The sequence below is a fragment of the Nelumbo lutea genome, chromosome 5 (assembly GCF_056320005.1).
Source record: "Nelumbo lutea isolate HS-2025 chromosome 5, American lotus-T2T, whole genome shotgun sequence".
In the NCBI taxonomy this organism is placed as follows: domain Eukaryota; kingdom Viridiplantae; phylum Streptophyta; class Magnoliopsida; order Proteales; family Nelumbonaceae; genus Nelumbo; species Nelumbo lutea.
This window is the reverse complement of record NC_142688.1, coordinates 18401048-18415416: the sequence shown is the minus strand read 5'-3', so window position 1 is coordinate 18415416 and position 14369 is coordinate 18401048. Positions and strand designations below refer to the sequence as shown.

Sequence of the window (14369 nt, the reverse complement as noted above, 5' to 3'; positions counted from 1 at the left end):
CAATGAATTTAATATGTTTATTGCCCATGCATAGAGTTGAGATCTTCTATCAATAAAACATATTCCAACTCTCTACTAACTTGATCTAATACGGCACATCTCACCATGACATTGAGATCGTATATCTCATGCACCTACCATGTATGCAATGTGCCATGTGAGATTTCATATTGATAGAAGTTTGGAACGTGTTTAGTTAACAGGTAATTCAGACTCGCATGCATATGCCATTGTCATTGTCATTAATAAATTTAAAAGATTAATAATAATAATAAAACAAAGCTACACTATGACTTATGATACTAACATTAGTTGTTGATGTGTCCTAATTCTATATTAAGTCCCCTCGTTGTTCATCAATCAACATCCCATAACAACCCAAGTCAGCCTTGTGATATGTAGAATATAGGCAGAGATGATGACTTATCAATGGTAAATCAAGGTTTTCTAGCTAAGTGTAGCAGAGATTTGGCGTCCAATCCCCCTCGCACCAGGGTTATGGGAGGTCCACTTGACACCCTTCAAATGGGAGGCGAATCGTCAAACCCGTGGAACTGTAGGCTTTCTATGAACGAACCTCACATGCACCCTACTCTGTTCCCCACTGCCGATTCCCATGTCTTGTAATGATAATAACCTTACGAAAAAAATAATAGCATTGAGGAGGTGGTTGGTTTTGTTTTTGTTTTAATTGCAACTTTATCACTTATTAAGGTGGTTAGCGCAGCTTATCAGAAAAGCGGAGTAGGATTGGAGGTGGAATGGGGCAGCTTTATTGACTTGCAGCACAATGACAACGAGGAAGCTACCCACCATTCGGTTTTTGTTTTTTCTTTCTTCTATTCTAACTCCATAAAATCCTCATCTGTCACAACTCACAAACTGATCATAATTTATACGGCGATAACAAGTTTTGATCTTTTGTTTGAACTACTTCTGGACTAGTCAATATCCGAGTTGGGCCCAATCGTTCAACTGCCCAGTAACGTATTGGCCCATCAAGACCCAACCAATATATGTCCGACCGCATCTTTGTCTTTTTATAAAAAAGCTTTGATTGATTGATCCATTGATCAAAGAGTTACATGTGCCTCTGCTGTTAGATTGTAATGATCAAACCAGGCTGTCGAATAATGTAGACAGCCAAACTTTCTCTGGGCCTTCACCTTTTAAACATGGAATTTGTAAGTTATGGGAGCCCCCAGATATAGGATACAGTACTGACCTTGGATGATCCCTCTGGTGAGTGGTGAATGGTGATGAGATTCTCTAGCCCGTTCAAACATGTGCATGTCCCAGGTTCATAGTCTAAAATCACGGGAATCCAGTTGAACATTGAGAGTTTCATTCTATAACTTAGGCCTTGTTCATTAAATTGGGAGACTTAAAAAAAACTTTGCATTCAAGTTGAAATACCAATTATTAGACTAGACTCTAAGGACCAAAGTGTATTTATCAGGTTAGTTGGGTTTTTATAAATTTTAGGTTTTAATTTTATTAGAATATTCGGTTATTTTCAGACCCCTCTCAAACCCAATCTGATGTTGGCCCTAGTAATTCTAAGGCACCAAGAAAGAAAATCAACTATATGTTTGGAAATATTCTACTATCATGGATGTAGCGGGAACTGGCATAACAATAGTTTGCAATAAATGTAAAAGTGATTTTTGCTATCAAAGTAGTGTTGGCACTAACTATTTGAGAAGACATGTCTTAAAATATTAGATGTTGAATATAGAAAATTTTAATATTTTAGCCTATTAGAATGCACAAGAAAATAATTATCCTATGTTTGCTGCTATGCCACGTGATATACTAAGTAGCATTGAAATATTATTTTAGTGCATGAAACAAGATGCTAAATGACAGGTGAAACATTTGAGATATGCATTTATGTAAAAGATTGGTTGGATGCAGAAATATACTGCAAAATAAATGACATAACACACGCCATCCAATGTATCACCGGAAGAAGAGGAAGGAGGGACTTGAAGAATATTTTTAGATTATTGTAAATTTTGAGATTTTCAATTTCATTTAATTCTGTAAGTTATTTGTAATATTTTTCAATTCCATTGTGAATTTTTAATTTTAATTGTGTTATAGCATTTTTTCAACTTCATTGTATTTTTTTTTTTCAATTTTGTTTAATCATTTTATATTTTTATTGTATGAATCGATTATTCATATGGAACAAAATTTTAAGAATATTTTTTTTTTCAAATTATTGTTGCAATAATTGAATTTGTCATTTTTTTCATTCAATATTTTCAGTTTTTGATTTTTTTAATGAAATAAATAAATAAAATAAAATAATACGGGCTGACCCCCAGCCTAGGCTCATTCAAGTTGGACTAATAACTCCCTCTTGGGTGATGTCAACAGACATAGACCTCCCCTCTGTTAACAGTCCGTCAAGAATCATTTACATGTGACTATCACATGATGCTGATTTTTTTTTTGAAAAACCCAAATTTGCCCCTTGACGGACCTCTGGCCATGATTAATAGCTCAAAATATTGGAAGAAACATTTACCGACCACGTAAATATGAAATGGTTTCTTTTCTTAGTTAATTTAAAATTTTTCATTTCGTTTTCATCATTAATAAAACACTTCTTATGCATCATATTTGTTTTTTAATATGATTATTATATAATATTAGAGATGTGTCTAAATTTTTCATAGATTTTTTATATTTTATTATTTAAGTATGACATCACGGATTGAACCATTGGAATAAAATTACCTCAAAGATAGGGTTTAATGAGAAAGAATGGGAGCTTATATGACTTAATGAAAGGGAATTGAATTAAGTGAAAAGTAATAATTTAAATTACATTTCTACCCTCACAGCTAGAGAGGGATCAAATTCAAGAGTGTGGGCATTTTAGTCAAGAAAAGTCAACAAAAATATAAGATTTAATGAGAGGAAATGTAAATTAATACCTTAGATACAGTACTTAATGAGAAGAAATAGATTGAAATTAAAAAGTAGTAGTTGAAGTTACATTTTTGCTCTTGCAATAAAGGCGAACCAATAGGGTTGCTTTAATCAAAAACAATTCTAGAATCTAGAACCCAATCCCACTTTTAATAGTATTGTAGATATAGAAAGATTATGGGTGTAATTTTAAATGATCCCTTTGAACAATAAGCACACATACCCTCAAGGCTTTAAGGACCATCTAATAAATGCTTAGTTTATATTTGAGTTACCGAGGCACCCAGCCACCCACACCACATAAGCACAGAGTACAGATTTCTCCAAACCTAACAACCGTTTCTTTGCTATTTAAGGCAGCTGAGCATGAAACATGAAGATCAAGCGTCTTTCGTGCCCTTTGTTCTGGTTGTGATAGTTTTTGTTTGATGGCGGTCAGCAAAAATATTTTCACTGTTGTAAAGGATGCAACAAAAATTTTCAATAATTGTTTCTAACAGAATGTAATATAAGGTTGGAATCCTTATTCTTAATTTCACACCCAGAACTATTTAAAACGCCCCTTTGGTAATGCAATTTCATGAGTTGAGATAATAGAAGTACAACTCTCTCTTTCTCTCTCTCTCTGCCTCCGTCTCTCTGCAGCTTTCTGGGGCTGCTTCTGTGCTTAGATAATAATACTAATTAACCTGCATTATAACAGGGTTTTGTTAAGAGTTTCTAAGGCTATAGTTCCCATTTTCATTTGTTAAGGTAAATTTGTTCCTCGCTTCTGAATCTTATTTTCTTTTTTCATTCTTCTGTAAATTCTTTTATCTTTGTTCAGGAAGGAATGTTCATGCTTTACTAGCTTTCTCAGATGATTTTCTCTCTTCGCCTTGCGTCTTACGCAGGTTATCGTCTGCATGGAAGAGTTACTTTTGAGTCGACGTTTGCAATTTTGCCTGGGATGGATTGTTCTCCTCATCTCATTTACCGACTATATTGTGAAGATAAGCACTGCTGCTAGGTTCTTCCTCTACTGAATCTTTTTCTGCGTTCCAATGAAATAATTTAGATAGAGGTGTCAATTGGACTGGATTTGGTCTAATCCGATTCAGTCCAATATGACTTCAGTGGACTCAATTCAGTCTAAATCCAATACAAACTAAATCCAATCCAATTCATCAAAATATAAATGGACTGGATTGGATCCAATCCAAACCAAATGAAATATCAAAAATTATATAAAAAACAGAATATATAAAAAATTACAAAAATATATTAAACAAAGTCGGCATTGAAAAAACACTTTTGTAAAAGTGCTTTCGTAAAAACACTTTAATGAAAGTACTTTCGTAAAAGTATTTTTATAAAAAAATACTTTCATAGAAGTGCTTTTATAAAAGTACTTTCGTATAAGTACTTTTGCAAAAGTATTTTTGTAGAAGTGTTTTTATAAAAGTACTCTTGTGAAAGTAACTTTATAAAAGTACTTTCGTAGGAGTGCTTTTGAAAAATGCTTTTATAAAAATACTTTTATAAAAGTACTTTTGTAGAATTGCTTTTATAAAAGGTGCTTTTGTAAAAGTACTTCCATAAAAGTGTTTGTGAAAGTACTTTTATAAAAGTGCTTTCGCAAAGTGCCTTCATAAAGTATTTTTGTTAAAGTACTTTTTATAAAATTATTTTCATAAAAGTGTTTTTATAAAAGTACTTTCATAAAAGTGTTTTTATAAAAGTATTTTCATAAAAGTGACTTTATGCCGGCTTCAGTTATGATCCGTTTCAAATTGGACAAGGGTTTGACTTCATGATTGGATTATTAAAAATTTGGTTTAGGTCCAAATTCAGACCAATAAGAATATGAAACAATTATATTGGATTGGCCAAATCCAATAATTATAATAGATTCTTCAAATCCAAGATTTGGGTTGGATTGGATCCAATCGTTTGACACTCTATGTTTAGAACAATAATTCCTATGACTTAAAAAATATGACGTTATAAAAGGTAGGTCTTAAAATTGTAAAGGGGGCCTATCGCTTATGATAGTAATGGGCCTAGATTTTAATTGGCCCAATCACAGTGGAGCACAGTTTCAACTCCTTTTTTTTTTTTTTTTTTGAATACCTGAACAACGGTTTGAAGATTATGCTCGTAAATTATAAATAATTAAGATTCGATCCCTTGTTTTTTTTAGTTTCGACTAATTGTTTTTCCTTTATTCTGAATTTGAATTCTTGACAGAGTACACGAGAAAGGATCAAAATTGGGTCTTCAATTGCATTATACACCCGACCATGTATTAATCCATTCAAATTAATGCTGACTTTGTTTTTCTCCTTAACCTTAATTTGTAGTGTAATTTCATTAGCGTTGGTGCAAAAGCATGGGAGTGCAAATTCTCATTTACACTCTCATGCGCTTACCAGTGCAAATGAATTGAAAAGGCAGCAAATACATTTGCTATTAATTAAAAAGCAAAATGATTTGCAGGTGGTAATGGACAACGGTATTCTCCAGGTCACGTTATCAGTTCCCGGGGGAATTGTCAGTGGAATACGGTACAAAGGTCTGGACAATTTGCTTGAAATTCTTAATGAAGAGGAAAATAGAGGGTATGTTTTACACTATTTCTACTGGAAGTCCAATGGCATTTTGGTATATGCTCCAATTAGCTGTTCTTTGCCTTGCAATCTGAACCATCATTAAAAAAATATATTGATATTTTTGGAAAGAGAAAATGGAAAATAGGTTTTTTGAAATTTGAACCATGATATCGGATACTTGGTTGTATAATTCATGTGTTAGTATGTACAGTCATCATTAGACATTTATTATAGCACCCCTATATTCAATGATCTATTTAAACCTATCTTTTAGTTTTTATTTTATTAAAATACCTCTATTAACTTTTAACCTATTTATTTAATTGACCTTTTATTAAGAGCGATTTGTTTTGTTATCTGAAAATAGTAACAAGATTATCGAAACTGAGTGGAAAATATTCAAGGGCCCATGATTGTTTATTATTCCAAAAGTACCTTTTACATCTCTTTGTACAGCAAATAAGATTTAATCAAAGAGTCAAATACAGTGCTTGTTAATGCCTTATTAGGGGCAAAAATGATAGTTCTATGTTTATTTTCTTTGATTAAATTCAAAACTGTGATTTTCCACTTTCATCTGGAAGGTCGATTAAGTAAATCAATTGCAAACTATAGGGGTGTTTTAGTAGATGACCCTAAAAGTATTATGACTACAACTATGTTGGTGTGTAAGACATATCGTGTATAACTCCATGTCATACATCATCAAAACATGTTTACTAGTTGAGAAAGCATAAAAAGTTGTGTTAAGAATACATGCTCATGGGCCAGGCTTTGCCTCTTTATCAATAGAAAATGTCTAGGCCCGAGACCGAGCCTGGCCCGACCATTGAGCCTTGATCTTGAACCCGAGCTTGAAGCCTAGTCTACACATAAAACGTCCTATTTTTCAGTCTAATTTAATAAACTAATATTATATTAATTTTATAATAATTTAATAAATTAATAAATTAATTTGTATTTCCTAAATAATAAATTAGTGTATATATATATTTGGCAAAAGGAAGTAGAGAAGTTGGGCCAACCAAGACTAACCCAAACCCAACCAAAAGTTTTACATTTAGATTAGGATTATGGTTGATAGTTTAATAACTCGGCAACCTGACCTAACCCAGCCCAACTTGCACCCCTTTCACAAATAGATGGAATTGAATTGCATATACCTAGATCCAAATTTCATTTGTTTATATTTGGATTCGAATTCTATCTTATTTGTCAGATTTAAATTGACTTGGAGTTGAATTCTGATTATAATAGGATATTGAATAGTATCAATATATCAAATTATTCTATATTATTAATAAAATTATCTAGAAATGACTTTGATATTGTATATCATGAGCAAAATTAACTAAAAACAGCTTAAATAAAATTAGAAACTTTGGATCTTTAATAAAAAATGTAACATTTAAATTAATTTTACTATACAAGCATAAATTTGAACTGAATTGAATCGATATCAGATGCTGTTGGATTGGATAGGGATGGATCAATATTCGACCCAATTATAAACAACAATTGGATACAGATCACCCTTAATTGAATTGATTTCAAATTCAAAATTGGACAAATGGATACTATTTGCCTCCGAAGCCGGTTTAAATCCTTCATTTTCGTAAAGCTCAATTTGGAAGGAGTACAAATATAAATATATAGAGTGCAGAACCTTGTATTTTGTATTTATACTATACATATTTGTATTTGCACTCATTCCAAACTGAGTCTAAGGAGCTCCAGTTACCTAGATCACCATTCTGACAGCCCAATCCCATGGATCGATCACATACACACACTCTCTTTGGTGCTGACTGATTTCCTTATACCTTAAATTAAATCACAAATCACATGCAGTTTGAACTGCACATCTTATTGGATTAAGACCATGTTTCGGAATACTTAAAAATAAGTGTTTATTTGGGCCGGGACTATCTCATTAAACACTTATTAGTGTTTGGAAAATAAGTCTGAAATAAGTATTATTTTAAAAATTAAGACTTTTTTAAATCCAAATTTCAAACATTTTTTAAGTGCTTATACAATAACACTTAAAAAAATTGTCTATACAAATAAATAAGTGTTTATTCTAAAAGTGTCATTACTAAATATGCAAGCATTTTTGTCAGATTTATTTAATCTGAGATTAATTTAGTGTTGTTTAATTCAATTCAAAACACTTCAGATATTGGGATACCGTATGGAACGAACCTGGACGAGACATAATCTTTGACAGGTATCTCTCTCTCTCTCCATTAAGATGGGCCGCATGACTTGGACTTGCCATGTTATTGGGCCTTGATTTTTACACTGGGCCACACTTTGGATGTGGGCCTTGGCCTTATCTTTCTTACCGATACGATGATGCCAATTGCCAAGTTACCAACACGTACATATAAATGCATGCAGGATGGAAGGAAGTGCTTTTAAGGTCATAATGAACAATACGAAGCAAATTGAACTTTCATTCACAAGAGCATGGAACTACTCCCTCAAGGGCAGAGTCATTCCCTTGAATATAGACACAAGGTGTGTTTGGCTCTGCATTTCTTTCGCTTCCCCACTGTAAAAGCAAAACTGTGTCTCTGTTTGTTTCATAGAACAAAAACAAGATCACTAATTGTGAAGTTCACGTTAACCTCTCAGGTTTATAATGCTGCACGATAGCCCCGGTTTCTACTGTTACGGCATTTACGAGCATTTACAAGGATGGCCTGATTTCAACATTAACGAAACCAGAATGGCTTTCAAACTTCGGCAGGATAAGTACTAACTTGACTGTCTTCCCCCTCTGATGTAAGATAAATTAATTTAGGGCCCGTTAGATTCGAAATGGTCTATTTCGATAATCTGTATGGTCAGATAGAAATTAAAATAAGAATTAAAATCAGCTGAAATGGGATGTCATTCCCAAGAGAGGGGGAGGGAAGGAATGGCCATTTCCTCAAATGGGATAATGTCATCCCACCAGAAATGTAAATGGAAATCTCTTTTCGCTTAACCAAACAGTTGGAATTAAAATAACTCATTCTGATTTCGATTCCAGACTCATATTCCCATAAATCAAATGGGCCCTTAATTTTTTAAGTTCAGTTTCCAGAAATTCATATATAGATAATTAAAAGGGAGAGATTTTGGTATTTGGCGTGGTTAGGTTTCATTATATGGCCATATCAGACTGGAGGCAACGGATCATGCCCATGCCGGAAGATCGAAAATCGGGTCAACCTCTAGCCTATCCAGAAGCAGTTCTTTTGACACATCCAATCAACCCAAACCTCAAAGGAGAGGTACTACTCCATTAACTCTTTTAAGGCTCAGTTTGGAAAGAGTATAAATGCAAATATGTAAAATACATATAAAAGAATACAAATACAAGGTTTTGTACTCTATACTTGTACTCCTCTAACCAAGCCTAAATATCAAAATTAGAAAGAAAAAACATAAGAAAAATGTCTAATCTCTCAACTCAAATTTGGACTGTCTAATTGGGCTGAAATTAGGCTTCCGGCTGTCTGAATTCTCTGAACCAACTCAACCCCATATGTGTATAAGTTTCTGTTTTCACAGTTTAAGAGCAAGGAAGGAAAAGGTAGCAATTCTAGTGGTATGAAGCAAGGTTCAAAGTATCGATACCTATTGGCCCGTATCGGTTGATACATATTGTTCTAGGATCCCTTTGATACGCCCCTATAGTAAGTGCATGTATCGGGGGTCTGACCAGTTCAGGGGGTGGAGGAGACCTAAACCGTCGCCCTCTGAACTGGTTGTGGAAAAAAATAAAAAATAAGCACAAAATGCTATATCGATTTGCCCGATATGCCCCTATCAACGCATCGGACGTACCAATATTTTGAACCTTGACATGAAGTATGAACATTAGTTTTTTTTTTTTTTCGTAATAATGGTGCAAGAAGGTCAATAAGTATTTTAGAATGCTTCAGGTTGGTTTTTGGGTTAGGACTACCCTAGCTCCATAAGTTGCTGACCTAGTTAGCTCCTTCAGAGTTGTTGAGAGTTCAGATACAATGGTGAAGATGAATGGATCCAAAGCCTGGAGGAGGGTGGGTTAATCAAAAGTTGCCTGGTTTTGTTTAATCCCATAATGTGCAGGTGGATGACAAATACCAATATTCTGTCGAGGTCAAGGACAATCAAGTACACGGTTGGATATCTGCAGATCCTACAATAGGCTTCTGGATGATTACACCAAGTAATGAATTCCTTACAGGTGGGCCTCTTAAGCAGGATCTCACCTCCCACGTGGGTCCCACCACTCTCTCAGTAAGACCCTTTATCTCTCTTGCCCTGATGACATTTGTTTAAGTGAATGTTTTAAAAATCGATTTTAAACTAAGTTTCAAAGTATGGACACATACATATTGTTTTGGGATCCACCGATATATCCTTATAGTGGGTGTATCAGGGGTCTGACCGGTTTAGGGGATAGAGGAGACCTAAACTGGTTCCTCTGAACCGGTTTTAGAAAAAAAAACTAAAAAAATAATATCGATTTGCTCTATACGCCCATATCGGTGTATCGGGCTTATTGATATTTTGAACCTTACTTGAAACCAGATCTGCTTTGACCACTGGATAGTCTGTTTTAAATTTAAAAACAAAAATAATAATAATAATTAAAATACAAAAAAAAAACTGTAAAACCATTATTCGGGTCGAATAGGTCAACGGTAAAATGGGCTAAGAGTGAAATGAAACCGGTTGCCTGAACAGTTCTCAGGCTGAACTGTTCGACCGTCTAAGTCAATGACAGTTCGGAAACACTGGTTAAAGCCATTAAAGAGCAGTTTAAGCTCCAAAGACACATTACCAGGGACAATTGCTAGCTATGAACATTTATATATACGAGGAAGAAACTGTTAAGAGTCTCTAGATCTTTATATCAGATGTTCATCAGCGCTCACTACTCTGGTGAGAATATAGGGCCCATGTTCCGAAACGGAGAGCCATGGAAGAAAGTTTTCGGACCTGTTTTTATATATCTTAATTCTCTCCCACTCGGTGAAGATCTACACACACTATGGCGCGACGCCAAAAAACAGGTATATAAACTTATAAAGAACATTTGTTCTTATTGTGTGGTTATTAATTGTTAATTTTGCATTTTGAGAGGAGTTAAAATACCTGTGATAATCGTTCATTAGGCGTCAATCCAAACCGCAAGCTGGCCATATAGCTTTCCTGCATCAAAGGATTTCCCTTCTTTGGATCAAAGGGGCAGAATTAGTGGTCGATTACTGGTCGAGGATAGGTATATTGTATATATATTCCTCTTCTGCTCTTTTTCAATCTGCAACCGCGTCAAGCATTTTGAATGAAAATGTGAATTTCAATTTTGCATAGGTACATCAGTGGCAGTGAGCAGTTTTCGGCAAGATTTGCTTATATTGGACTAGCCCCGCCTGGAGATGTAGGATCATGGCAAACCGAATGCAAGGTGATCTTCACAGAACTTGTTTGCCCAAAATTAGAGCTTTAACTTGGATCGGCCGGCCCGGGCCAACCCCAGCCCTAAAAAATTAGAGTCGGGTTGAGTCGAAGGCTGGGTTAGAAGATGGATGTAGAAAACCCAACTCGGTAAAAAGTTGGGTTGGGTTATGGTTGATTCCTTGGGCAACCCAACCCAATCCAAATCCAAAATATGTTTCATTGATGGGTTGAGTTGGGATTAAAAACCTCTAGGCTTGTTTTGTTTGATGAAAAATAGGAGATAAACAAAATGTTAAGGGAAAGTTACGTAGGTCGTTTTGATTAGAGGCAAGGTTCAAAGTATCGGTATCAGCCGATACGTATCATGCCGGGAGTTTTTCAATATGTTCCTATAGGGATTGTATTGGGTCAGGCCATGGTTTAGAGTAAGGTTTTTAAAACCAAACCGATCAGGGGTCCGATTATCAATTCGAACAGCCCAACCATTCAACCTGAACGGCCAGCCCGTTCTGACAGAAAAATTAAAAATTTAAAAAAAATTAAAATTTTGAAAAACGATCAAAACCATTCGAACGGTTAACCGGCCGGTTCAGTGGTTTGCTGACCAAAATCAATGGTTTTAGGGGAAAAAGCGGTTCTGGAGGAAAACGGAAGTGGTCAGGTGACCAATTCCCGATTTTTCTGGTCCGATCCGGTTTTGAAAACCATGGTTCAAAGGGTATCTAGGACTTAAACCAACCCATCTGAACCGATTTTGAAAAATAAAGAAATAAAACATTAAAAAAAACACCGATACAGGCCAATACGCCCTATATCAATATTTAAAACCTTGATTAGAGGTTAAAATCAAAATCAGAATCAGAATGGAGATCAAAATCAAAATCCGGTGGTGTTGGAAACGATCTCTCGCTTATTTGGTTCGTATGGGAATCACAATTGGATTCTATAAAATATACTCCCAAGAAGGTTGGCATGGGATGAAGAGAATTAGGGCATAGGATTTTTTTGAAGTCATTTGTATTTTTTGGGGGGCTGGTTGGAATGAGATTCTCATTCTCAAGGGTAGGCCAGAATGGCCATTCCCTCAGACGTGGAACACCGTTGGCCAGGAATGGTAATTGGAATCCCATTCCGCCCTGGCTAAAATCAAAATGAGACCCCTATTCCTACAAACTAAATGGACCCTTGATAAGTTTTCTAAATTTCATTCCCTCAACTTTCTTTCTGTCTTATTTTTTATCAGGGAAAATCTATCATACCAATCCATCAAAAAGACACGGTATTGAAAGAGTTTTGACCAATGAAAGCATCTTCAGACCGTGAATTTTGAATAATACCACTTGATAAGTTATTTCTTTTATAATTCCAATTGATTGATTGTGAACTTTTTTTGGTATCATAGACAATCATCTCTATCAAACCAAACACAGCCCTATGATTGTTTAGTTCAAACCAACTTGCATCCAATGTTTTTAAAACCGAATCAGACAATGAATCGGTCAGGGTCTGATTTCTGAGTCAAATGGTCTGACCATTTGAACCGAAAGGATGGCCCATTCTGACAAAAAATAAATAAAAATAAAAACCAACCTAACCATTGAATGGTTCGAATGATTCAACCGCTCAGGTCAATGGTTTTTTTAATAAATCAACGGTTTTTTAAAAAATAACGGTTCTAGGGTAAAACAGAACCGATCACCCAATTTTTCCGGTCCAACCATCCGGTCCGGTTTCAGTTTTGAAAACCATGCTTGCATCCCTATTCCAAGTGTATTAAAAGACCAATAACCCATAAGCCTCATATGTTCTCATTCCTTCACAGGGATACCAGTTTTGGACCAAATCTGACGCTAATGGGTATTTCACCATTGATCATATTCGAACCGGAGTTTACAATCTTTATGCATGGGTACCTGGGTTTCTCGGGGACTACAAATATGAAGCCATTATCACAATAACTCCAGGTATATGAAAACCTTATATTCTGTATATATACAGACATTTCATTCTGATGATTTTGTTGTTATATGAATCAGGATGCAATACAAGTCTGGGCAATCTCGTATATAAAGCACCAAGAGCTGGTCCAACCTTGTGGGAGATCGGCATCCCAGACCGTTCTGCATATGAGTTCTACGTTCCTGACCCTAATCCTAAGTACATCAACAAATTGTATACCGTCCACAACAAGTTAGCTCTCGTTCCCAGAATTTGGCACATGAGTTACCAATTAATTTAGGGAGTGGAGTTTGAGATTAAATTCATTGATTGACCATTAACTTTCTGAACATGCAATGTGGAAGCAGAACTGGTGTAAGATCAACTCCTGTTAACAAATTTAGGCAGTATGGACTGTGGGAGAGGTACGCCGACTGTTACCCCCACGAAGATCTGGTCTATACGGTCGGTAGTAGCGACTACCGGAATGATTGGTTCTTTGCACATGTCTCCAGGTACCACAGCCTCTGCCTTTAAATGGTAACACAAGATTATTTGAATATAACTCTTTTAATCTACCAAGCTTGGTGGAGTGAAGTTCAGTGTTTTCAACACCCTTGACCAGTCTTAATTCTGGGTCCTGCTATTTGATCAAAAATTATTCGTTAACGTCGTTCAACCCAGACAGCAGTTAAACCATCAATTGATCCATTGCCGAGACTGTCTGACCTGTTTGATCAGAATAGTCAAACCGGTCGAAGGCAAAAAACAGTTTGACCTCCGGATAATGCACATGGAGTATAGACCAACAGAGAGAGAGAGAGAAAGGAAGAGAAAGAAAAAAAGAGAGGAGATTTGGGAATGCCCATCTTCCAAAATTGCCAAACCAATCTTCTTGTTTCAGTGTTTTCTGTTGTTTCTTCATTGCTAGTGTTGGGATGGACTGTTAATGGGTGTTACCCACCAAAGAGGGAGAGGATTTGGGAATACTCATCACCCACAATTGCCTAACTAATCTTCTTGTTTCAGTTTTTTTTTTCTCTTGTTGTTTCATTGCTAGTGTTGGGATGGAGTGTAAATGGGTGTTACCCACCAACACAGAGACAGAGAGAGAGAGAGAGAGAGAGAGAGGAATTGAGAATATCCATCACCCAAAATTGCCAAACCAATCTTCTTGTTTCAGTGCTTTATGTTTTTCTTTCATTACTAGCGTTGGGTTAATTAAAACCCTGAAAAGCAAAATCCTCAATCCATGAATATTAATTGTTGCTTTGCAGGAAGACGGGGAATAAAACATACCAACCAACCACATGGCGGATTACATTTAAACTGGAGGCCATGAACCAACCCCAAAATGGAAATTACACACTACGTTTGGCTCTTGCATCAGCGACCCAAGCGGAAGTACAAGTAAAGAACCAAACACTCCTACTACTAGCTAGTTAATTACAA

General features: G+C 35.5%; 1 protein-coding gene across 1 annotated transcript; it reads left to right on the top strand.

The window, feature by feature from the left end:
* Positions 1-3613: 3613 nt before the first annotated feature.
* On the top strand, positions 3614-14363 carry LOC148850719 (uncharacterized). The gene is made up of 16 exons (XM_088945648.1): positions 3614-3696; positions 3837-3952; positions 5173-5227; positions 5422-5543; positions 7714-7764; positions 7938-8057; positions 8175-8294; positions 8683-8818; positions 9642-9812; positions 10436-10591; positions 10694-10800; positions 10893-10986; positions 12802-12943; positions 13016-13169; positions 13286-13432; positions 14195-14363. The coding sequence occupies exons 2-16, from the start codon at positions 3849-3851 to the stop codon at positions 14361-14363; spliced, it is 1848 nt and encodes a 615-aa protein (XP_088801774.1). The 5' UTR covers positions 3614-3696; positions 3837-3848.
* Positions 14364-14369: the final 6 nt, after the last annotated feature.